General features: G+C 35.8%; 1 protein-coding gene and 1 long non-coding RNA gene across 25 annotated transcripts; both read left to right on the top strand.

The window, feature by feature from the left end:
* On the top strand, positions 2,209-13,771 carry LOC109833689 (ribonucleoside-diphosphate reductase large subunit-like). Of its 24 annotated transcripts, none has more exons than XM_020401450.1 (12): positions 2,209-2,597; positions 3,294-3,535; positions 3,620-3,872; positions 3,968-4,038; positions 6,049-6,165; positions 6,298-6,404; positions 6,483-6,632; positions 6,713-6,863; positions 12,336-12,387; positions 12,479-12,530; positions 13,206-13,271; positions 13,360-13,771. In XM_020401450.1, the coding sequence occupies exons 1-7, from the start codon at positions 2,294-2,296 to the stop codon at positions 6,535-6,537; spliced, it is 1,149 nt and encodes a 382-aa protein (XP_020257039.1). In that variant the 5' UTR covers positions 2,209-2,293; the 3' UTR covers positions 6,538-6,632; positions 6,713-6,863; positions 12,336-12,387; positions 12,479-12,530; positions 13,206-13,271; positions 13,360-13,771. The 24 variants fall into 24 exon arrangements, with proteins under 24 accessions (XP_020257039.1, XP_020257040.1, XP_020257042.1 ...); XM_020401448.1 differs by lacking the exons at positions 6,298-6,404; positions 6,483-6,632; positions 6,713-6,863 and adding exons at positions 11,121-11,251; positions 11,330-11,494; positions 11,586-11,704 and having other exon boundaries at positions 2,279-2,597; positions 12,341-12,387; positions 12,484-12,530; XM_020401446.1 differs by lacking the exons at positions 6,298-6,404; positions 6,483-6,632; positions 6,713-6,863 and adding exons at positions 11,121-11,251; positions 11,330-11,494; positions 11,586-11,704 and having other exon boundaries at positions 2,279-2,597; positions 12,341-12,387.
* Positions 7,383-10,060, top strand: LOC109833691. The gene is made up of 2 exons (XR_002245321.1): positions 7,383-7,477; positions 7,548-10,060. It is a non-coding gene; the product is annotated as an uncharacterized LOC109833691 (long non-coding RNA).

The raw sequence follows: 23,435 nt of genomic DNA, 5'->3' as shown, positions 1-23,435 counted from the left end.
AAAATATAATATATTGTACTATACTTACAAATTACTATTATTAATTATTATATTGTATTGTATTATATTATATTAGCATGTTATACTATATATAATAATTAATATAATATAATATCAATATATTTAATATAATATTTTAATAATATAATATTTAATATAATACATTATTTTATTTATACAAAATATAATTATGTTATACAATAATTACTAATTAAGCATTATATTAGTATGACTACATTATATAATAATTGATATAATATATGAATAAATATATTTAATATAATATTTTAATAATATATTATTTTTAATTTAATAATTATAATATTGTATCATAGGAAATAATATACTTTATAAAATATTATAATATTTTACTTTATTCAATGTAATATTTTTAAAATATTATATTAAAATTAAAATACATATATATAACATGATAATTACAATAATATATATTAATAGGTATCATGTTTATAGTATAATATATTATATTATTTCAAACTATAGTATTATATTATTAATTATTAGTCATATATAATATTATAATAAATACGTTATACTATAATTACTAATTAATATTATATAATAATATTAACATATTATATAATAATATATGTTATTAAAATATTATATATATGTTATTTAAATTTTAATATATGTTATTAAAATATTATATGATATTATAATAAATACGTTATACTATAATTACTAATTAATATTATATAATAATATATTACATAATATTATTAATATATTATGTTATTAAAATATTATATAATATTATAATAAATATGTTATACTATAATTACTATTATATAATATTATTAATATATGTTATTAAATTATGTTATTAAAATATTAATATATGTTATATTTTATATATCATATCATATATTTATAATATAATTAGCATGTATTAGTTAAGTAATACAAAAATATTTTAAAATTATCCCAATTGTCTTCGAAGTGGAACAACATTGTTCCAATATGGAGGATGTGGTAAATTTGGGGTAATTATGAGGAAGGGGTGGAGGGGATTTTTATATAGTTGGTGTAATTTAGGGGAAAGTGGAGTATTTGTCCCCCAATTATCCCAACAAACCAATAACACTATAAAGTTGACTCCAATTCTATTTACCCCAATGAATAACACCAAAAAATGATGTTCCAAAAATTATCTCATTATCCCCCAAATTACATCAATGAATAACCCCCCTAAGTTTCAAGGAAGATTAGACGCCATGAACAGAATCACAATAACATGATTACCGACCAGAAGTATCATGCTAGGTAGGGGAGCTCCAAGTGACAATAAAAATAAAAAAAACAACGGGAACTATTTAGTGGTCCAGGGTAAATAAATTCTACAACCATCCACCACGCATCCTGAATCCCCCATGTTGACAGTAGTCAAATTCTACAACCATCTTCAAATTTCACAAGTCAACAGCTCATGTCAATTTTTAGCAAACATTCATGCTGACTAATCAACAGGGGAAAAACTGGAAATCTAATAGTATGAATACTAGTCTTATGCGAAGTAGGACATGTGAGATCATGACTTAGTTTGTCTTCTCACATCCCATGAGAACAAATAGGCCTTGAAAAGAAAATGTCTGAATTCACATCAAATAAATCATACTGAAATGCAGAAAATGTTAAATTTCAGGAAAAAGACATCACATATAAGATTGATAATGCCAATGAAGTATGATCTTTAGTTTTATGTTTCTACCTTTTATCTGCAGTTCACTGCTATGAAGCACAGACACGGTGACACGGACACGGACACGACAAAACAAAAAAAAAAAGGACACGGCGACTCGACTAGATTATTATTATTATTATATATAGATCAATATTGAATTAAATTCTTATTACATTTTCATATTTTTTGTTATGTAAAGTGGATATTATAAATAAGAAACTAAAGGAAAGTGTGTGTTGCAGGTGTGAATTAAAACGTCAGGATGACAATGATCTCTTGGAGAATTGAAGACAATAATGTTAAAGAAGACAAGAAAAAGAATTATAGAAAAATATAAAAATTATAACCAAAAGCGTACATTTACTTTCATCTTGAGCATATAAAATACAAGCTTATCTCCCAAAAAGAGAGTTAACAATTACAAGCATACATTTAGAATTTAGAATTATACCCAAAATATTACAAGAATTCCTCAAAACATGACAAGTATATTGTTGAAATGGAAAGTAAATATTACAAGTGTACAAAATATCACTAACCCTAGCCCAAATTTTTATTTACAAATGCTACCCATATAAATAGGTAGGAATGGGTTCTAGGGCTAGGGTTCTCACTATTCTCCCATGTCCTAGCAGCCGCCTCCTTCAGATCGGCTCCTCTCTCCTCTCTCTCTCTCTCTCCCCTCCTTCAGATCCGAAGGGCTATGGTTTTCACCGTTCTCCCTCGAATCTCGTCGTCGACTCCTCCCTCGAAGCTCGTCGTCCCACGAATCTCGTCGTCGACTCCTCCCTCGAAGCTCGTCGTCGAGTCCTCCTCCAAGCTCGTCGTCCCTTGAAGTTCGTCGTCCCTCGAAGATCATCGTTTACTCTCTCGACTGTCTTCCCTCCTTCAGGTTCGTAGTTGCCTTCTCAGCCGTGTCGGGGTATCATAGTCGCCTTCTCAGCCGTGTCGGGAACAAGTCCAGCCGTGTCGGGAGCGAGTCGACACGCGTGTCGGGGCGTTGAACTCGTGTCCGACGCGTGTCCGACACGGACACGCGTCGGACACGGAATCGGGGCTTGTTTCGGCGTGTCGGTGCTTCATAGGTTCACTGAACACCGAAAGAAAAATCGAACTGAACAAGGCACCAGTGAACCATTGAAATAAAAGATAAAGAGTTAAATTAGTTTCTATGTACAATTGTACATAAGTTCGGTAGGAGTATAAGGTGTTGACATGTTACGTGCAACTTTGAGTAGAGGACAAATGGGAATAAAAGTAAATTAATTTCTATGTGATAACTACTAGTCTACTACAATCCAATTAATCAATTTAAGGCTCATAATGTAAAACTATAATTATTTTTGTTTCATTATTATTATTTTTGCTTCATTCTTCTTCTTCTTCTTGACAGTAAAAAAAAAAATCTATTGTAGAGCTTGCGGAACAAAGATTAACTACATTTTAATATACAACTATTATTCCGAACACTTTTCTAACTATTATTCCGAACACTTTTCTTCAATGTTGTTAGTTTGAATAAGTAATGTATATAAACTTTGCATAATTCAAATGTGTTTATCACAGAATGCGATTCGACTGGATGCAGAGATAATTTACAATAGAGATTTCTATTATGACTACTTTGTTTTCAAAGTTCTCGAAAGGTCTTGTCTCCTAAAAGTTGATGGTGTAGTTATTGAAAGGCCTCAGCACATGTTGATGAGAGCTTCAATAGGAACTCATAAGTCTGATATCGTGTCAGTGATTAGAACATATCAGTTAATGTCAGAAAGATCATATACCCTCGTAAACAATGTTCTATTTTGTGCTGGAACAGATTGGGCGCAGGTGATTTGTTTTTTGTAAAGTTCTATTTAATAAATTGAAGCTAGTTAGAAGTTGTCTAATTTTATCTGTATTATCTATTGCCAGTTCAGCAACTGTTACATTTTCTGTCTGGAAGGTGATACCGTTGAGGGTATATATGACACATTCAAGCAGTGTGATCATGTAATCAAATCTGCTGGAGGAATTGATGATACTGTTCAAAAGATTGGATCATTGAGTCGGACACATGGAATGTCCAATGGTATAATTCCAATGCTAAGGCTATATACACTGACCCAGCTCATTATGTTGATCCAGAGGAAGTCGAGAGGAAGTCGAGAGGAAGTCGAGAGGAAGGGTAATTTTACAGAACTAAATTCATGAATATCATATTTGTTTATTTATTGATTTGTTTGGTTGAAAAGTTGTTTCCTGTGTTGGATAGAGATGCAGTTGCAGTTTCTCTGGAGCCTTGGCACTCAAATATATTAGAGTTTCTTGATCTGGAAGATAACTGTTTGAAGGTGTGCAAGACATTTTGAGTTTTTGTTGTACTTACATTTTGGAGCTTTTACTTTTATTTTTTACTTATTATGACTTCAAATCTATTATGTGGATAAAATCTAATGACGTGTTAATGGCCAATCGCTTGTAGTTGCATAAGATGAAATCTGATGTAAGCATATTGCTGAAAAAAAAATTTATTACATCCTTTTGATAAAAGTAACGACATTATTGGTTCTTCTAGAATTGAGAATCACATCTTACCAAATAATCATTTTTAGCTTTGTATACAACCATATTAAAAAGCAGATCTGCAAACTCATACTAGAATAAAACACTGGTGTTCTCTTAAAATATTTACATAATAGTGCCTCTCCATGCTCTTCCCAGTGTTTGAATCCTCTCTCCCCTTTGCCAATCCTTTTTAACATGAACATTTTTCTTATTTTTGCATATATATTTTGAGATATATGGGTCATCTTAATATTTCCAGACCTTTTCATGAGGATCAAGGCTTTCTCGTCATTACCGGAATCGGTCTGAAGCTTACCTCATTATTTTCCAAAATATTGATAATACACTAATATCAAATTGGCATTAGCTTATTGATCTCTTAATGACTACCTTACACATGAACTAAACAAATACTAGTTGCTTTCATGGTACAGTATGTGTTAACATATATTTTATGTGGTCGCTCTTTTGTCACAACAAGAGATTAAAACAAGGCAGTATCGTAACCACTCAGCTAGCATTTTAAACTTAATGTCAGCTTAGTAGAGTAGTAGTCACCCAACTAGCATTCTAAACTTGAAGACAGTACAATAATCACTCAACTAGCATTCTAAACTTGGTGTCAATTTAGTAATTGGCTGCAGTTTCATCAGTCTTTCTAGTTTGACCTCAGGCCTATTCTGGTGAAAGAAAAGATGATGCTGGTGATGGTTAGTGTCTTGGTGATAGTGCTGACAAAAGCAATAGCCTATACTTAGAAATCATGACATGTTCATGTTAGTATTGGACCAATTGGTAAATCAATCAATATGATTGTACATAGATTTGCATTTGGATGCAAAAATTTCTTTACTTTTGGCTTGGTACTCGGTGTAGGTGATTCATCAGTTAGTAACTTTAAGTTCCTTGGTAGAAGTGTTTATCACATCTAACAAATTTAAAAGCATATTCTCATCTGATTTTTGTAAACTTTTTACAATGCATTCACTCATCTTCATGGAATGGAAATTTTACTTTGGATCCCGGACCTCTTTATGAGGTGGTACAAATGTAATCAGTAACTTTTAAGTTTGCAGATCTGCTTTTTAATATGGATGGTGTCTACGGGCCTTGAGATACTCTTCATTAAACCTAAAGTATATAGTTACACACCTTTTCCCTAACACATTCTGTCAAGGTGATAGAAGTCAAGTTACATGCAGATGTAACATGTAACAGAAGGACTCGTGGCTTGTAAAATCTCAGTGCAAAATAATGATGCCAATATGGTACCAACATTCTGTTGGTTACTTCTTTTATTGAAAGCATCATGCACATAAAGAAATTGGAGAATATCAGATACGGGACAAGTGTGTATCGTCCGAAAGTGACTGCAGAACATAAACGGTGCATTAAGAGTCCCTAAACTTGTCTCCGATACCTACTATTTAACATCACTAGACTAGATAAATTTTTTGTATGTGTTCGTCATATCTTATAGAGAACTAATGGCTTGTCAGTTTTGAACTGATATTTTAAAATTTTTGACTAAATAACTTCAGCTGGAACAAAATCTATCACCTTTTTCTAAATATAAAACAGAAAAAAGTTTATTTTGCATTATATCTTTAGTCGAATTGTAAAATTAGAGAATACTTACCTGATGAGATAGTTGATAGCTTTGTAGACACCTTCATTTTGTTAGGAATGCCTTATGAATCTGAGCAGGTATCATAGTTTCTGGTTTTTTGGCGGTTATCTTGGGGTCCTGGTTTAGTGTTATTGAGATCTTTCTAAGATGTTTATTGTCTATGCAGGCCCGCGTTCTGAATAGGAATATCTTTGAAGTGTTGTATTACTCTGCTCTAGAAGCTTCTTCTGTAATTGCAGAAAAAGAGCAAGTATTGTCATTTGAGGAAAGTCATATGAGTAAGGTATGTCATCTGCTGCTAATATTCATAGATATTTTCTAGTTTTTCACTCATAACACCAATCTACAGAAATAACTTTAGCAAGATTTCTGAGCTGGTACCCCTTATTACATATGCAATTGGGGACCACTAAAGGATAGGATAGCGTGGAATGAGATTCGAAAGGTTGCCCTCATTTCTCTGAAAGAGCCTGCATGTGTTGAACCATTCGCTTCCTACGACTATAATGAAAAGATATTAAGGTTTGCTTTAATAGATATCACTTAGTAAGTCTAAAGCATGTAAATAATCATACTAATTGTAGTGTTATTTTGTTGCAGCGAGGAAGTAGTCATTATAAATAAACACCTTGGGCACAATCTGATAAAATTGTGACTGTGGTCTCAAGCTCTCATAGATAAGATTATCCTTGCAAACGGTTCAATTGCTAATATCCCAGATATCCCCCATCATCTTAAGAAAATCTACATGTAAACAGTCATGTACATATTTTTTCTTTATTGATTTATTTATGTATTATCTTATGTAATATTTCTTTTTGTTATGTCAGAACTATATGAGAGATGGATCAGGGGATCCTCATTGACATGGCTTTTGATCGGGGTTGCTATATAGACCAATGTCAAACGTTGGATATTTACGTGGACAAGGAAAACTCGTGGTTAAAGCTAAGTTGCATTCACAGACACGCTTAGTCTAAGGTAAGAAATAGTTGTTCACCCCTCTTTAAATCTTATATTTATAACGTTCTTTGAATACTTTTTTAGGTCTTTCACCCGAATATTACTGTTTACCAACTTAGCAAAACTATCAACTAGCTCACCAAAGCAATGAGGACAGCATTTCGAACTTTATTCCACATTATCATATCTTTTAGTGATCCCCAATTGCATATGCCATGAGGGGTATCGGCCTAGAAATCATGCTGAAGTTGTTTCTGCAGATTAATGCTATGAGTGGAATACTAAAAAATATCTCTAAATATTAGCAGCAGATGTCATATCTTACTCATAGGACTTTTCTCAAATGAACAATACTTTCTCTTTTTTTCTATAATTACAGAACAAGCTTCAAGAGCAGAGGAATACAACACTTCAAAGATGTTCTTATTCAGAACGCGGACTTGTATAGACAATAAACAACTTAGAAAAATCTCAATAACACTAAACCAGGACCCCGAGATAACCGCCAAAAAACCCAGAAACTACCTGCTCAGATTCAATCTCAATAACACTAAACCAGGACCCCGAGATAACCGCCAAAAAACCCAGAAACTACCTGCTCAGATTCATAGGGCATACCTAACAAAATGAAGGTGTTGATAACCGCCAAAAAACCCAGAAACTACCTGCTCAGATTCATAGGGCATACCTAACAAAATGAAGGTGTTTGCCAAACCCTTAACACATATTTGAATTGGTCGATGCCACTGGCTCCACTTTTTTGCATTTCTATCATAATAGGAATTATTATCAAGTAATTTATTCAGGTTGATAGTAGTTTCTTTCGTAACGTGTTAAGTGCATAAACCAAAAGTTATATTAAGTATTAGAACATAATGAGTCCTTAATGTAAAAGAACAAACCTCTGCCAGTTTATTCATATCGAAGAAACGTTCATTCGATCCAATGCTCCTAATAACATCACGAGCGTCTCTCTCCAAGGATTTTCTGAGAAAATAAAATAAAATAAAATTAAACATCATTTCTTTGGGCCTTGAGATATTCTTCATTAAACCTAAAGTATGCAGTTACACACATTTTCCCTAACACATTCTGTCATAGTGATAGGAGCCAAGTTACATGCAGATGTAACATGTAACAGAAGGACTCGTGGCCTGTAAAATCTCAGTGCAAAATAATTATGCCAATATGGTATTAACATTCTGTTGGTTCTTTTATTGAAAGCATCATGCACATAAAGAAATTGGAGAATATCAGATACTAGACAAGTGTGTATCATCCGAAAGTGTCTGCAGAACATAAACGGTGCATTAAGAGTCCCTAAACATGTCTCAGATACCCACTATTTAAAATCACTAGACTAGATAAAAATTTTGTATGTGTTCGTCATACCTTATAGAGAACTAATGGCTTGCTAGTTTTGAACTTATATTTCAAAATTTTTGATCAAATAACTTCAGTTGAAACAAAATCCGTCGTCTTTTTCTAAAAATATAACAGAAAAAAGTTTATTTTGCATTATATCTTTAGTCGAATTGGAAAATTAGAGAATACTTACATGTAACTCATATTAAATGTACAACTTCTCAAAGTTCTCCCCGGAGCACTTAGCCAAACCAGGAACTTTAGAAGGTGAAAAAAGAGACCAATACTGATTACATTTGTACCTCTTCATAAAGAGGTCCGGGATCCAAAGTAAAATTTCCACTTCCTGAAGATGAATGAATGCATTGTAAAAAGTTTGAAAAAATCAGATGAGAATCTGCTTTTAAATATTAGATGTGATAAACCCTTCTACCAAGGAACTTAAAGTTATTAACAGATGAATCACCAGCACCAAGCACCAAGCCAAAAGTAAAGAAATTTTTGCATCCAAATCCTTATCCAAATCCAAATGCAAATCACATCTAATATTTAAAAGCAGATTCTCATCTGAGTTTTTCAAACTCTTTACAATGCATTCACTCATCTTCAGGGAGTGGAAATTTTACTTTGGATCCCGGACCTCTTTATGAAGAGGTACAAATGCAATCAGTACTGGTCTCTTTTTTCACCTTTTGAAGTTCCTGGTTTGGCTGAGTGCTCCGGGGAGAACTTTGAGAAATTGTACATTTAATATGAGCTATATGTAAGTATTCTCTAATTTTTCAATTTGACTAAAGATATGCAAAATAAACTTTTTCTGTTATATTTTTAGAAAAAGACGACGGATTTTGTTTCAGCTGAAGTTATTTTGCCAAAAATTTTGAAATATCAGTTCAAAACTAGCAAGCCATTAGTTCTCTATAAGGCATGACGAACACATACAAATTTTTTATCTAGTCTAGTGATTTTAAATAGTGGGTATCAGAGACATGTTTAGGGACTCTTAATGCACCGTTTATGTTCTGCAGACACTTTCGGACGATACACACTTGTCCAGTATCTGATATTCTCCAATTTCTTTATGTGCATAATGCTTTCAATAAAAGAAGTAACCAACAGAATGTTAATACCATATTGGCATCATTATTTTGCACTGAGATTTTACAGACCACAAGTCCTTCTGTTACATGTTACATCTGCATGTAACTTGGCTCCTATCACCTTGACAGAATGTGTTAGGGAAAATGTGTGTAACTGTATACTTAAGGTTTAATGAAGAATATCTCAAGGCCCAAAGAAATGATGTTTAATTTTATTTTATTTTCTCAGAAAATCCTTAGAGAGATGCTCATGTGATGTTATTGGGAGCATTGGATCGAATGAACATTTCTTCGATATGAATAAACTGGCAGAGGTTTGTTCTTTTACATTAAGGACTCGTTATGGTCTAATACTAAATATAATTTTTGGTTTATGCACTTAACAGGTTACGAAAGAAACTACTATCAACCTGAATAAATTACTTGATAATAATTCCTATTATGACGGAAATGCAAAAAAGTGGAACCAGTGGCATCGGCCAATTCAGATAGGTGTCAAGGGTTTGGCAGACACCTTCATTTTGTTAGGTATGCCCTATGAATCTGAGCAGGTAGTTTCTGGGTTTTTTGGCGGTTATCTCGGGGTCCTGGTTTAGTGTTATTGAGATCTTTCTAAGTTGTTTATTGTCTATACAGGTCCGCGTTCTGAATATGAACATCTTTGAAGTGTTATATTACTCTGCTCTTGGAGCTTGTTCTGTAATTGCAGAAAAAAGAGCAAGTATTGTTCATTTGAGGAAAGTTCTATGAGTAAGATATGACATCTGCTGCTAATATTCAGAGATATTTTGTAGTATTCCACTCATAGCATTAATCTGCAGAAACAACTTCAGCATGATTTCTAGGCCGATACCCCTCATGGCATATGCAATTGGGGATCACTAAAGGATATGATAATGTGGAATGGAGTTCGAAATGCTGTCCTCATTGCTTTGGTGAGCTAGTTGATAGTTTTGCTAAGTTGGTAAACAGTAAAATTCTGGTGAAAGACCTAAAAAAGTATTTAAAGAACATTATAAATATAAGATTTAAAGAGGGGTGAACAACTATTTCTTAACTTAGACCAAGCGTGTCTGTGAATGCAACTTAGCTTTAACCATGAGTTTTCCTTGTCCACATAAATATCCAACGGTTGGCATTGGTCTACATAGCAACCCCAATCAAAAGCCATGTCAATGAGGATCCGCTGATCCATCTCTCATACAGTTCTAGCATAACAAAAAAATATTACATAAGATAATACATAAATAAATCGATGAAGAAAAAATATGTACATGACTGTTTACATGTAGATTTTCTTGAGTTGATGGGGGATATCTGGGATATTAGCAATCGAACCGTTTGCAAGGATAATCTTATCTCTGAGAGCCTGAGACCACAGTCCCAATTTTATCAGATTGTGCCCGAGGTGTTTATTTATAATGACTACTTCCTCGCTGTAACAAAATAACACTACAATTAGTATGATTATTTACATGCTTTAGACTTACTAAGTGATATCTATTAAAGCAAACCATAATATCTTTTCATTATAGATGTAAGAAGCGAATGGTTCAACACATGCAGGCTCTTTCAGAGCAATGAGGGCAACCTTTCGAACCTCATTCCACGCTATCCTATCCTTTAGTGATCCCCAATTGCATATGTAATGAGAGGTACCAGCCCAGAAATTTTGCTAACGTTGTTTCTGTAGATTTGTGCTATGAGTGGAATACTAGAAAATATCTATGAATATTAGCAGCAGATGACATACCTTACTCATACAACTTTCCTCAAATGAACAATACTTGCTCTTTTTCTGCAATTACAGAAGAAGCTTCTAGAACAGAGTAATACAACACTTCAAAAATGTTCCTACTCAGAAAATCCTTGGAGAGACGCTCATGTGATGTTATTGTCAGCATTGGATCGAACGAACGTTTCTTCAATAGGAATAAACTGGTAGAGGTTTGTTCTTTTACATTAAGGACTCATTATGTTCTAATACTTAATATAATTTGTGGTTTATGCACTTAACAGGTTACGAAAGAAATTACTATCAACCAGAATAAATTACTTGATAATAATTCCTTTTATGATGGAAATGCAAAAAGTTGGAACCAGTGGCATCGGCCAATTCAGATCGGTGTCAAGGGTTTGGCAGATACCTTCATTTTATTAGGAATGCCCTATGAATCTGAGCAGGTAGTTTCATAGTTTTTGGTTTTTTGGCGGTTATCTTGGATCATGGTTTAGTGTTATTGAGATCTTTCTAAGTTGTTTATTGTCTATGCAGGCCCGCGTTATGAATAGGAACATTTTTGAAGTGTTGTATTACTTTGCTCTCGAAACTTCTTCTGTAATTGCAAAAAAAAGAGCAAGTATTGTTCATTTGAGGAAAGTGATATGAGTAAGGTATGACATTTGTTTCTAATATTCAGATATATTTCACTCATAGCACCAATCTACAGAAATAACTTTAGCAGGATTTCTAGGCTGATACCCCTCATTACATATGCAATTGAGGATCACTAAAGGATAGGATAGCCTGGTATGGGGTTCGAAATGTTGTCCTTGCTCTGAAAGAGCCTGCATGTGTTGAATCATTCGCTTCCTACGTCTATAGTGAAAATATATTAAGGTTTGATTTAATAGATTTCACTTAGTAAGTCCAAAGCATGTAAATAATCATACTAATTGCAGTGTTATTTTGTTGCAACGAGGAAGTAGTCATTATAAATAAACACCTAGGGCACGATCTGATAGAATTGGGACTGTAGTCTCAGGTTCTCTGATATAAGATTATCCTTGCAAACGGTTCAATTGCTATTATCCTAGATATCCCCATCATCTCAAGAAAATCTACAAGTAAACAATCATGTACATACTTTTTCTTTGTTGATTTATTTATGTATTATCTTATGTAATATTTTTTTTGTTATGTTAGAACTGTATGAGAAATTGATCAGCGAACCCTCATTGACATGGCTTTTGATCGGGGTTGCTATATAGACCAATGTTAAGTGTTGGATATTTATGTGGACAGGGCAGACTCGTGTTTAAAGCTAAGTTGCATTCATAACCACGTTTGGTCTAAGGTAAGAAGTAGTTGGATATTTATGTGGACATGGCTTTTGATCGGGGTTGCTATATAGACCAATGCTAAGTGTTGGATATTTATGTGGACAGGGCAGACTCGTGTTTAAAGCTAAGTTGCATTCATAACCACGTTTGGTCTAAGGTAAGAAGTAGTTGTTCACCCCTCCTCTTTAAATCTTATATTTATAATGTTCTTTAAATACATTTTTTTGAGGTCTTTCACTAGAATTTTTCTATTTCCCAACTGTAGCAAAAGCCTATCAACTATCCGACTCAATCAAGAATGCCAAAAGGCTGCAGCCTTAGACCCCCCAACACCCCCCCCAACCCCCACTCCCCCCCACCCCCACCCCAAAACACAACAAAACACAACAAAGAAAGAAAAGAAAAGAGTACATGTTCCAAGACCAACCACATGACCCATGAACCTTTCTCCTGTCTCTTCTCATTCATCTTCACTTTCAGATACATTTTTCTGAAAATAAAATTAAAGCTTTTCTATTTGAGAAATCAATGAAAATCGTTTATGAGATAGGGAAAGCATTGCTGAACTCTACCTAACCAAGGAGTGGAAGAGGTGGTGGGCATTTGGAGGGAATAATTGGGGGAGAGGGTAATTTTGGAAAGGCACTGATAAACTGTCACCATTTAAAGACCATTAAAAGTCAGTATAGATTTATCTCAAGTTAGGGATTCAGAGGGTATTATTAAAGTGCCAAGAGTTGGTTTGGGGGTAAATATAGATAAAACCCGTATACTTTGTTGTTATATATCTTTGTTTTCAACTATACTAAATAAATGAAATTTCTTGATAAAGGGCCTAAAGGTGGGGATGAACTAATTCCATGTGCGTGACTTCAGTGTCGAAACTTCCTTTCTTCAGGTAGAAAGTTTCTGTTCTACAAGCTTATCACGATGTTATTTTAGGCATAAATTTTGGTAATCAAACTCTTGTTTTGCAAAATTTGCAGAATGACGAGCCAGAGGAAGAGGGAAAGAACTTGAAGACAAAAGGTGGTTTACAGGGACGACTGCATAGTTTCAGGAAACTAATTACATCGAGGCAGCACGTCTAGCTTGCAGATGGTGCCCGTACAAATGGAACAAAATGCCTTAAAAGACTTGTCCATAAAGGAGAAAATTCTGTCTGGAGTTGAAGTCTGCAGCTGTTAGCTATTTGATTAGTCTTCTCATTATTTCTGTGTTTGATTTCAGTTGCAATGGGATTGTTAGCTCTACGATTATTGATTTTATGATTGTTTGGAGTCTGATTACAGGTGTAACAGGATTGTCGTGCGAGCAGTGTTAGACTGAGTATAAGATCAGATATTGCAGCGTTCATTTTAAACTTGGTTAATATATGAACTCGAATTCTTCTTCATATTTTATATGTTTATAGTCACTGGACTTGGGAGTCTCATGGAATGCTAAAACGTGTGCGTTGGATTTGGTATTCAAACAGACTGAGAATTATTTGATGAGTTTCATAAGTGTTTTAACACCATTAGCAGTTTAACTTATGTAATAAATTTGAATGAGATGTATACATCCTTCTGTAGGCTTTGTTAACATAATTATGCTTTGCTCATCGACGAGCAGCCTGAGCCTTTTCTTCATGACTTTCTCACAGTTTCCAGATATTATGGCTTGATAGTAAGAGAGCTGAAAGAAATCGGGTACATGAACAGCATTTAAAGTTTTAGCACAAGAACAAGGTAAATAGCTTATTTTGAACCCACATGAAATTAAGACCTAACACTATGTCCCGCGTAGTCGCATTTATGAAATTGCCATGTACCTGTTATTATGTTTGGTGTACTTACCATAATCTTTTAATAGTAAAATGAACTAAACGGAACATTTCCTCACACACACACACACCCTAAAAATGTCTAACCTAGGTATCACATAATTAAATGAGAATGCGGACTCATTTATTTAATACTACTTATGGGTCCCTTGTATATTTCAGCGATTAGTTTACTCGCAAATCTATGATGAACGAACTTTTGGCTTCGTTATTGTATTAAGGGGTGTTAGTCAATGGAGACATTTTCATGTGAAGTGAGATAGTTGTTAAAGTGGAACAATTTTTTACTGATGAGATACTTTAGTGGGATAAATAAGAATAATTTTGTGAAGTATGATATTTTGATAAAATAACATGGGATAAATTTTTAAAATCATGAAATATATATTTATGTATTTTGAGGATATAAATACTATCTATGTATTTTAAACTTACTAATATTGATTGATAATCATTTATGAGAATGTTATTTACTATTAAATAATTTTTGGTTAGACTATAAAATATTGACAATTATTATTATAATATATGTTGTAGTTGTTTTTAATTATTATTATAGTACAAACAGTTTTCACATTTCCCTCACCCCCCCCCCTAAAAAAGAAAATATCATAGACGACTAAGAGGAGATGAGATTTGATCTAACGGTATGGTCTAATGATGGTGATGACCATAGTGGAAAAGAAGTAAAGAAAAAAATATAATCAGTACAAAATAATAAAATAAATAGGAGTTCTAATTTTTTTATCACCTAGTTCTAAGTTAAAACTTGGGATAATTTGAGAGCCTAGAACTCTCATTTTTGTATAGAAAAATAAAAAATATGATAATTTGTACAATTATCCCAGTTCTAGTTTTGCTAGAGTTCTAGTTGACTAATATTGTAGAATGTTATTCTAGTTTTAGTTCTAGTTTATTAACACTAAAAAAATTTATCCCACAGATTATCTTAGTTCTAGTTTTGAGTCCTATTTGACTACCTCCCTAAAGAAATTTATATGAATAATTGGCGTTCAATTGTGAATTTATTTCAGAGGTAAACAAAGAATAATAGATCACTGCAGCTAGGGGTTAGCCCGGCCCAGCCCGAAATCATGACTGAGCAAAAAGGGGTACCCAGACACGGGCCGCTGGGCGTGAGCCGGGTCCATGCCATGTCCGGGCCGACCCGAGAATTTTTTTTCTTAAAAAGTAGTTTTTTTGCAAAAAAAAAATGTAAACTTTTCATAAAAAATCAACCATATTATTAATCACTTGTAAGTATATAATTTATAAATACAAATATCATACAAATTAAAATGATAAAGAAATAAATTCTTTATTATTAATCACTACCAATTACAATTTTTTTAAGAATTTGTCGCATCACAATAGATGAATACATCCCAATTAGGTGGACACTTACTCATCTATACCACTATCATTTGTAACTCTTTCCAAAATAAAAATTTACAGCTAATAAATAAAAAGTACAAACTAATGAGTAATTTCTACTATCTAATTTCTATCTCTGTCTACCGTTGTCAACTCATCAAGTCTATCTTCAATACTAGCTATCCGATTGATGCATTGAGTTATCTTCTCGGATCTCCACAAATCTTGTAGGCACATTACTACATGTATGGTAGACAGATCTAATAATATTCTGTGATCATCGATCAAACGTCTTGATGTGCGGAAGGCGGATTCCGAAGCTATTATAGAAACATGCACTATTATGAAGTCATGAGCCATGATGGAAAGTATAGGATATGAAATTATTCCGTATATTCTCCGCCGTCACAAAATATCAAAATACTATTTTGATTATTAACTAAAGGTGTAGTTAAATATTGTTCAGTTTCAGAAACACAATTGATGATGATCTAGATCTGGATCCACAACTACTAGTTAGCCTCGCTATCATTAATTGCCTATCAAAACTCTTACGTTTGCCTTAGCTTGAACTTGTAGAAGTAGAAGTTGTAGGTTAATGTGTACTTACACCATACCAACCCGTATACTCCTTATATAATCTTTGAAAATAATATTTAATAGTATTATGATGAGTAAGAGTTGTAAGAATCCGACCATCATCAGTGTCTATTATCATGTTCTCATATAAAGAATTTAATAAAATTTGGAGACTAACATCCTTCAAACTGGATCAATAAACACTCCCAAACCAAAAATAATATGATTAGGCCTACAATACTTATCAAATTTATTTTCCATTTGAAAAAAATCATATTCCTGAAATAATTATCCATATGATAATTTGTAAAAAAGTTTGAATATTTAAACATTGTAAAGTAGCTTGAATAATAATTGGATAATAACAACTAGATAATAATATAGTAGCATCATAAAAAACTTGTAGCATTCTTTTACATTATTGTAGGCATTAAAAATGCCAAACCACAAGATATGATGAAGGTCGTCATAGGGACGAACTTCGTCTTGGTCAAAGAGGAGACTCATCACTCAGCGAGGAGCTCTATCAGAAATGAGGTTCAAAGCTCGTCGTTGGATACGAGGTTCAAAGCTCATCATTGGATACGAGGTTCAGAACTCATCACCAGACGTCAAGCTCATCAATGAAGATAAGACTCGTCAAAAGGAAACTCACAAGACTGGCTACGCAGTTGGACTCAGCCGTCGAAGACGAAGTTCGTTAGTGAATACGAAGCTCGTCAGATGACATCAGTGAAGACAGAGTTTGCTATACTGCAAAGTTGGCCTTAGCAAACGAACCTCACTACATATTGAGGCTCGTGCAATCAGATGAACCTCGCCATGCAGCGAGTTTCATCGTCCGCGGGAGATCCAGCTGTAGCAACGCCGAAGACCTAGTCAGCCACTCGGGCTAAACTCCAGGAGCACGTTACGCCCCATTAAATAACGTGGGCTGAATTGGAGGAGGCAGTTACGCCCTCTACCTATAATTTTAGCACGTCAGTTACGTGTTGAAACTCTATAAATAGCCATGAAGCTGCTATGAAGAAGAGACTTTTTTAGGAACATCTAGAGGAGTTATTGGCGATCGCGTGAAGAAAGACCAGTGTCTGCATTCTCGTGATCTAAGCAACCATCAGAAGCTTTTGTGATTTTGTTCTTATCGTCAACGGGAAGCAATCTCGGCTTGAGCATCGAGAGAAACATCCTTTCGCAACTAAGAACCCACTTTTAAATAAAAGAGAAGTCAAATTAACCTTCTCTTCCTCTGTAATCGAGAACGAGTGATTGTAAGGGATTCATACTAAGTGATCGAACCCATTTCTTAAAACAATCGAGAGCGAGTGATTGTAAGCTTCTCGTGATCTAAGCGACCATCAGAAGCTTTTGTGATTTTGTTCTTATCGTCAACGGGAAGCAATCTCGGCTTGAGCATCGAGAAAAACAACCTTTCGCCACTAAGAACCCACTTTTAAATAAAAGAGAAGTCAAATTAACCTTCTCTTCCTCTGTAATCGAGAGCGAGTGATTGTAAGGGATTCATACTAAGTGATCGAACCCATTTCTTAAAACAAGGAATTCAATCATACATTTTTCGACCCTACAACTATATATAACTGTTCTTTCTTCATTAGTTATTCTTATAATACTACCAAAGCTAGAAATAAAACTAGAAGCATAGAAAGCAATAAAATTATTTATAATTTATTTATACTCAATTGCTACATTTAACGTTATATAGGTAAAATTCCATTTGTGGTCAACATATTTTGGAATTAACTTGGGTTTTAAATTTTTTGCTTTTGCACAATTATTTTCATCTTTTACGTCATTGTTCAGAAGCATTATGAGCATAAACTATAACCCTAAACTTTTCTATCATGGGTTTAATTTTATTAAATACACTTTGAACAATTAAATTTAAAATATCACACATGTATCTTGTAAAGACCATGAATTTTGATACTAGTTAAAATAATTTTTTGGTATTTTAAAATATTTAATTTTTATTTTTAAAAAGAATATTTGTATTTTTTTGATTTTCTACAAAATTCTATGATTTAAAATTCAAGTTTTATATTTATTTAAATGATTTTAATATTTATAAATTTTTTTAGTGCAGTAAAAATTTCTAGAATTTATCTGTTGTATTATCGATACTATTATGTACTATTTTAAATAATACATTGTATTATTATTACCATTACGTATTATTTCATGTATTATGTTGAATTATTAATTACGTATTATTTGTGTAAATTATGATATTATTTTAATTGTTGCGTATCAGCTATCGTATTAGCACAACTGGTACGTTTTATCACTTAGATAATTATTCTATAATTATTTGATTTTAAATATAAGTAATTATATATTTTACTAATTATTCTTGTTTAATTATACAATTTATAGTATTATTTTTATTGTTGCGTATAATCGGTTGTAATACTACAACTGGTACGTTTTGATGTGTAGATAATTTTCACGTAATTAATTAATTTTTTCATGATTATTATTTTTTTAAATTAAATTTCTAAACCCTAATTTTCTCTATATAAATATATATATTATATATTTGTTTCGTTTTCTCTCTCTCCTTTTTCTTTCTCGCTTGCCGCCAAAAACCAACCAGCGGGCCGGCGGCGGCGAAACCTGCCTCGCATCACCAACTGCTTGGCGCCCGAGAGCCTCATCCGAGATTCATGCCGCGCGCGGTCGCCTCTCGCACACAGGGGCGCCGCCGGCCGGGCTCGGCGCGGCCACAACCTGCAGCGCCTCCTGCGTCTAATCGTCGCGTCGTTCTCGTCGCACGCATACGCCTCAAGATCTGCCGCCCGCTGGCCCTCGGTCAACTCCGTGGCGCTGCTTCCCATTGTCGCGCGAGCGGACGGGGCGCACGGCCTGGCTCCGCGCCGAGTCCCCCTCGCAGCGCGTTGTCCGACGCAGCCACAGCAGCCACGCAGCCGCACCTCGTGGCAGGCCGCGCTTCGTCGCACTCGCTTCTGCAGCCGCCCGAGGCTCGACGCCAGGCAGCCGGCGCATTCCCCTTTGTCCCTTCACCGCCCGCACCGCCGGCCTTTCCCGTCAGCCTCCAGGCGGCGCGCCGCAGACCACGGCCCGGAGGCTGCGCGCCGCCGGTCCGCGGGCCTTGCCGCGTCCCCGCCGGCGCCTGAACGCGCAGACAGGCGGCCGGGCATCTCGGCTACCCTCTGGCCGCGGCTCGAACCGACGGCGCTTCGGCCGGGATGTCGCGGCGTGTGCGGATGCGGCGCGCCAGCCTTCGCGGCCGCGTCCTCCGACCAGCCGCGCTGTTGAGCTCAGGGCGCAACGAGGGCTCCTCCTGCCGTGCGTTGAAGACCCTCTGCCAGATCCTGCGCCGACAGCCGTGCGGGCAGCGTCATGCTTGCCGCTGGCCACTTGCAAGCGACTGAGCGTCCGCCGTCGCGCCAGCCTGGCCGGCTTGCCCTTTCAGCGGCGCGCCGTCGCCGTCGGGCTCCCCTCCAAGCCTCAGATCCGATCGTCATCTTGAACTAGCCGACGCTGCGCTCCCACACGCCAGATCCGATCCGCGCCGCAGCGTCGATACATTCGACGTACCCGAGGCAAGATCCTGAACCTCGATTATTTTCATTTTAATTCTTAGTTTTATCATAAATTATTATGTGCAAGATCTCACTTCCCATTGACTTGTTATTTTATTATTTATACTTGTTATTAATTAGTTGCTTAGATTATGTCGTGATATGTTATTTTCTGCGTGGATTGTTTGATGACTGATATGAGACCAGAGGATGTGAGATAGAGTTCATGACTTAGAGGCTTATGTATGATGAACGAGACCTAGAGACATGTTTATGTTGTTGACTTAGAAATACGAGAGATGTTAGAGGGTAGGAAGTCTTGGTTCATGTGAGCGGATGTGATTGTGATTATATTCCAGGCTCGTGCCGGTGAATTCGTGTAGTCACTGGGGTGGGTCTGAGGAGCTGGGATATGTGAGATTGTTGGTGTATTTTCCAGGCTCGTGCCGGTGAATTCGTGTAGTCACTAGGTTGGGTCTGAGGAGCCGTGATAAGTGTCGTTGTGATGTATTTTTCAGGCTCGCGCCGGTGAATTCGTGTAGTCACTGATGTGTGGTTGTGATGTATTTTTCAGGCTCGCGCCGGTGAATTCGTGTAGTCACTGGGGTGGGTCTGAGGAGCCGTGATATGTGTAGTTGTGATGTATTTTTCAAGCTCGCACCGGTGAATTCGTGCAGTCACTGGGGTGTGTCTGAGGGGACAGTGAAACATTGTATGTAGAGTATTGTGATCAGCCAGTTATCCGAGAATATGAACGTTGACTCTATGTGAAACATGGACCAGTGACCTGTTATAGGATGACTAGTTGTATGACATTGATACTTAGACGATTGTGGTTTCTTGTGAGATGTGGACTAGTTATATTTTTTTTCATACATAGATCGAGGTTAATATTTAATTATCTACAATTTGAGACATATGGTATATACATGAGGGTTTCCTTGTTTGGATTATTTCACTCAACGTACTACGTCTCTTGTTGTAGATTTTTTAAGTATTAATCTCATCTAGTTGTATGACCTTGTTACTTGAATGATTATTCTGATCGCTAGCTGCATGACCTCGTTACCCATTTGATTTTTGAATTCTTCTGATTATTATATTTTAGTAGTGGATTGTATTTTGATTTTGTTGGATTTTTAGTTGCAAGTTCTTTTGTCATTTCTGTTATTATATTGTTTTCCACTTGGTTTTCGTTCGTTCTATTTATTTTGTGGGGTCTTACCGTGTGTTATGCACGCTAACGTACACCTGTTTTCTCTGGTGTACGTCAGACTTAAAAGAAGAACAGGTCTAGCTGGGAGATTGTCAGGAGCCAGAGGATTCTCAGCAGGAGTGTCTAGTGGACGAAGCAGAAGAAGAAACCAAAGCTTAGCTATTGGTCAATCTATGAGATTAGTAGATAGATCTATGCATGGTTCGGTCCAAACTGAAAAAACCGACCGAACCGATCGAAAATTAACGGTTTAGATCGGTTTTATTTATAAGTCGGTTCGGGTCGGATTGAAAATTTTCAAACCGAACCGTCGAAAACGACGACTATCTTTCAATTAAGTATTTCTTTCAATTAAGTATTTAACCCGTAACCCATACCCATTACCCGACCCGTCCTTCATACGTTCACTAGGTATAAAATCTCTCATTCTTAAGACACCTAAACCCTAAGTCTAACTCTCTCCAAGTCTCCAAAGTCCAACCTCACCCGCCAGCCCACTTCGCCCGCTAGTACCAAGTAGTCTCAACGGTTCATCTCCGAACCCTCGGAGAGAACGAATCCATCTCCTTGCGATTCTCCTTCCAATTTCTGGTGTGAACCCTAATCTCTCTATAATTTCTTTTATTTTTCATCTATTCTCGATCTATTTGAACTGAAATTTCGGTGAAAGAGGAAAATATTTTTGAGGTAATTTAGGATTTGTGTTGCTTAGTTTAAACAGATCTGGGATATTTCGTTGTATTTGTTGTAGATCTGATAGAATATTGTTAGATTTAAGGTTTTAAGTGATGATTTTGTGCAAAATTGTTGTTTTTTTAGTTGAAATATCTTCTTGACCTGATTTAGATCTGCTGAAGGTGTATTGATGTAGTAATTTGATTATGGAGGTCCTTGATGCAGTTTCTTATTGAGTTAAAAGGATAATAGAAGGATGAACAATATATTATATATATATTTATTTAGGTTAGCTAGGTATTTATTTTGTGCTGATGATCTAGGTATTCATCAAGGATGAACGGCATATGATAGATAGCTAACAGTTTTATGTGTTTACTAGAGTTGATTCTCAAGGTTGATCTATTTGTTCGAATTTATGATTTAGATCTTTTTGGATTCTTGGGATTCTTGAGGTATTTCGTTAAATGAATAATCTTGAGGTTGATTTTGGATGATGTTAATTGACTGTTGTAGGCTGTCAAAAAAAAAAAAAATCACAATAGATAGCTGATCCCCATCAAAACACCGATGATGGAAGTTACAATCTGACGACTTTCAGAGGGCTACAATTTGAAGACTTTCACGTAGATCGCTAAAGGTTACAATCTGACGACCTTCACGACAACCGATGAGAGCTCTAGTTTAACAGCCTTCACCATCAACATCGAGAGTTACAATCTGACGACTCTTATATATCAGAGAGCTAAAGCAAAGATTACAAAATGACGATCTTTGCAACGCTTCGACAGAAAGAGACTACAAATCAATGGTCTCTTCAAATCAAGCTGCGGAAGTCCTCCCCGCACACCAGCATTAAGACGCACCGCGTTCATAGCCACGAACGCAGCTCAAACGCAGCTTCCAAATCGCTGCAAACGCAACCCAGACGCAGCTCTAATCGCTGACAGACGCAGCTCAAATCGCTGCCAAACGCAGCTCAAATCGCCGCCAAACGCAGCTCAAATCGCCGCCAGACGCAGCTTCCAAATCGCTGCAAACGCAGCTCAGACGTAGATTCCAACGCTGCAAACGCAGCGTCTAATTGCTGCGTCTGAGCTTCCAGACGATGCGTTCAAGCTTTTAGGCATTGCGTTTGGACACAGAATTCACGTCAGAACGCGGGCCTGCGTTTGACTCGTTCAAACACGAGCTGAACGGTTCCAAAACCGTTTCCCACGATCTGAGGGGATCACAACTCCACTCAGGAGTGATTTAAGGGGCGGTTACATCTCATTAGCCCCACTTAGGAGCGAAATAAGGAGGTGGTTACACCCCTTAATCCCCTATAAATAACTAAAAATTAATTCAGTTCAGGGGAGAACTTCTTGGCTCGTCAACAGGATCCTTAGAGCATTTCTGGAGCTTGGGAGATCTGCAACAAGATCTTCTCGTCAACAGGATCCTTAGAGCATTTCTGGAGCTTGGGAGATCTGCAACAAGATCTTCTTCATCCTTGACTTATAACCGACTTTCGGTTAAATCAACCTGCAACAAGATCTTCTTCATCCTTGACTTATAACCGACTTTCGGTTAAATCAACTCTTTCATAGAGTTCTAAAACTTGCCACGCAAGTTTTCCACAACGTCAAAATCATGAGGAGAAGACCACGTTCCAGTGAAACAAGACATCGGATCGTCAACGAGAAGCAAACTCGACGCGAGCATTCGAGGGAGGCATCTCATCGCCACCGTGAAGAACCCAGATTTAAACAAAGGAGAGAATCCAGATCATTCTCTTCTCTTTTGTAATCAGGAATCCAAATTGTAATCGAGAGTAGAGAGAATTGT

This window comes from Asparagus officinalis, chromosome 3 (genome assembly GCF_001876935.1).
Source record: "Asparagus officinalis chromosome 3, Aspof.V1, whole genome shotgun sequence".
In the NCBI taxonomy this organism is placed as follows: Eukaryota; Viridiplantae; Streptophyta; class Magnoliopsida; order Asparagales; family Asparagaceae; genus Asparagus; species Asparagus officinalis.
The sequence above is the reverse complement of the archived record's forward strand: the minus strand, read 5'-3'. Positions and strand labels throughout refer to the sequence as shown.

Bases quoted from the DNA above. Each gene is read 5' to 3' on its own strand.
- LOC109833689 (XM_020401449.1), top strand. From the start codon at position 2,294: ATGGGTTCTAGGGCTAGGGTTCTCACTATTCTCCCATGTCCTAGCAGC. The intron at 2,598-3,293 runs GTTCGTAGTTGC...GACTGGATGCAG, and splicing joins GACTGTCTTCCCTCCTTCAG to AGATAATTTACAATAGAGAT. The intron at 3,873-3,967 runs GTAATTTTACAG...ATAGAGATGCAG, and splicing joins AGAGGAAGTCGAGAGGAAGG to TTGCAGTTTCTCTGGAGCCT.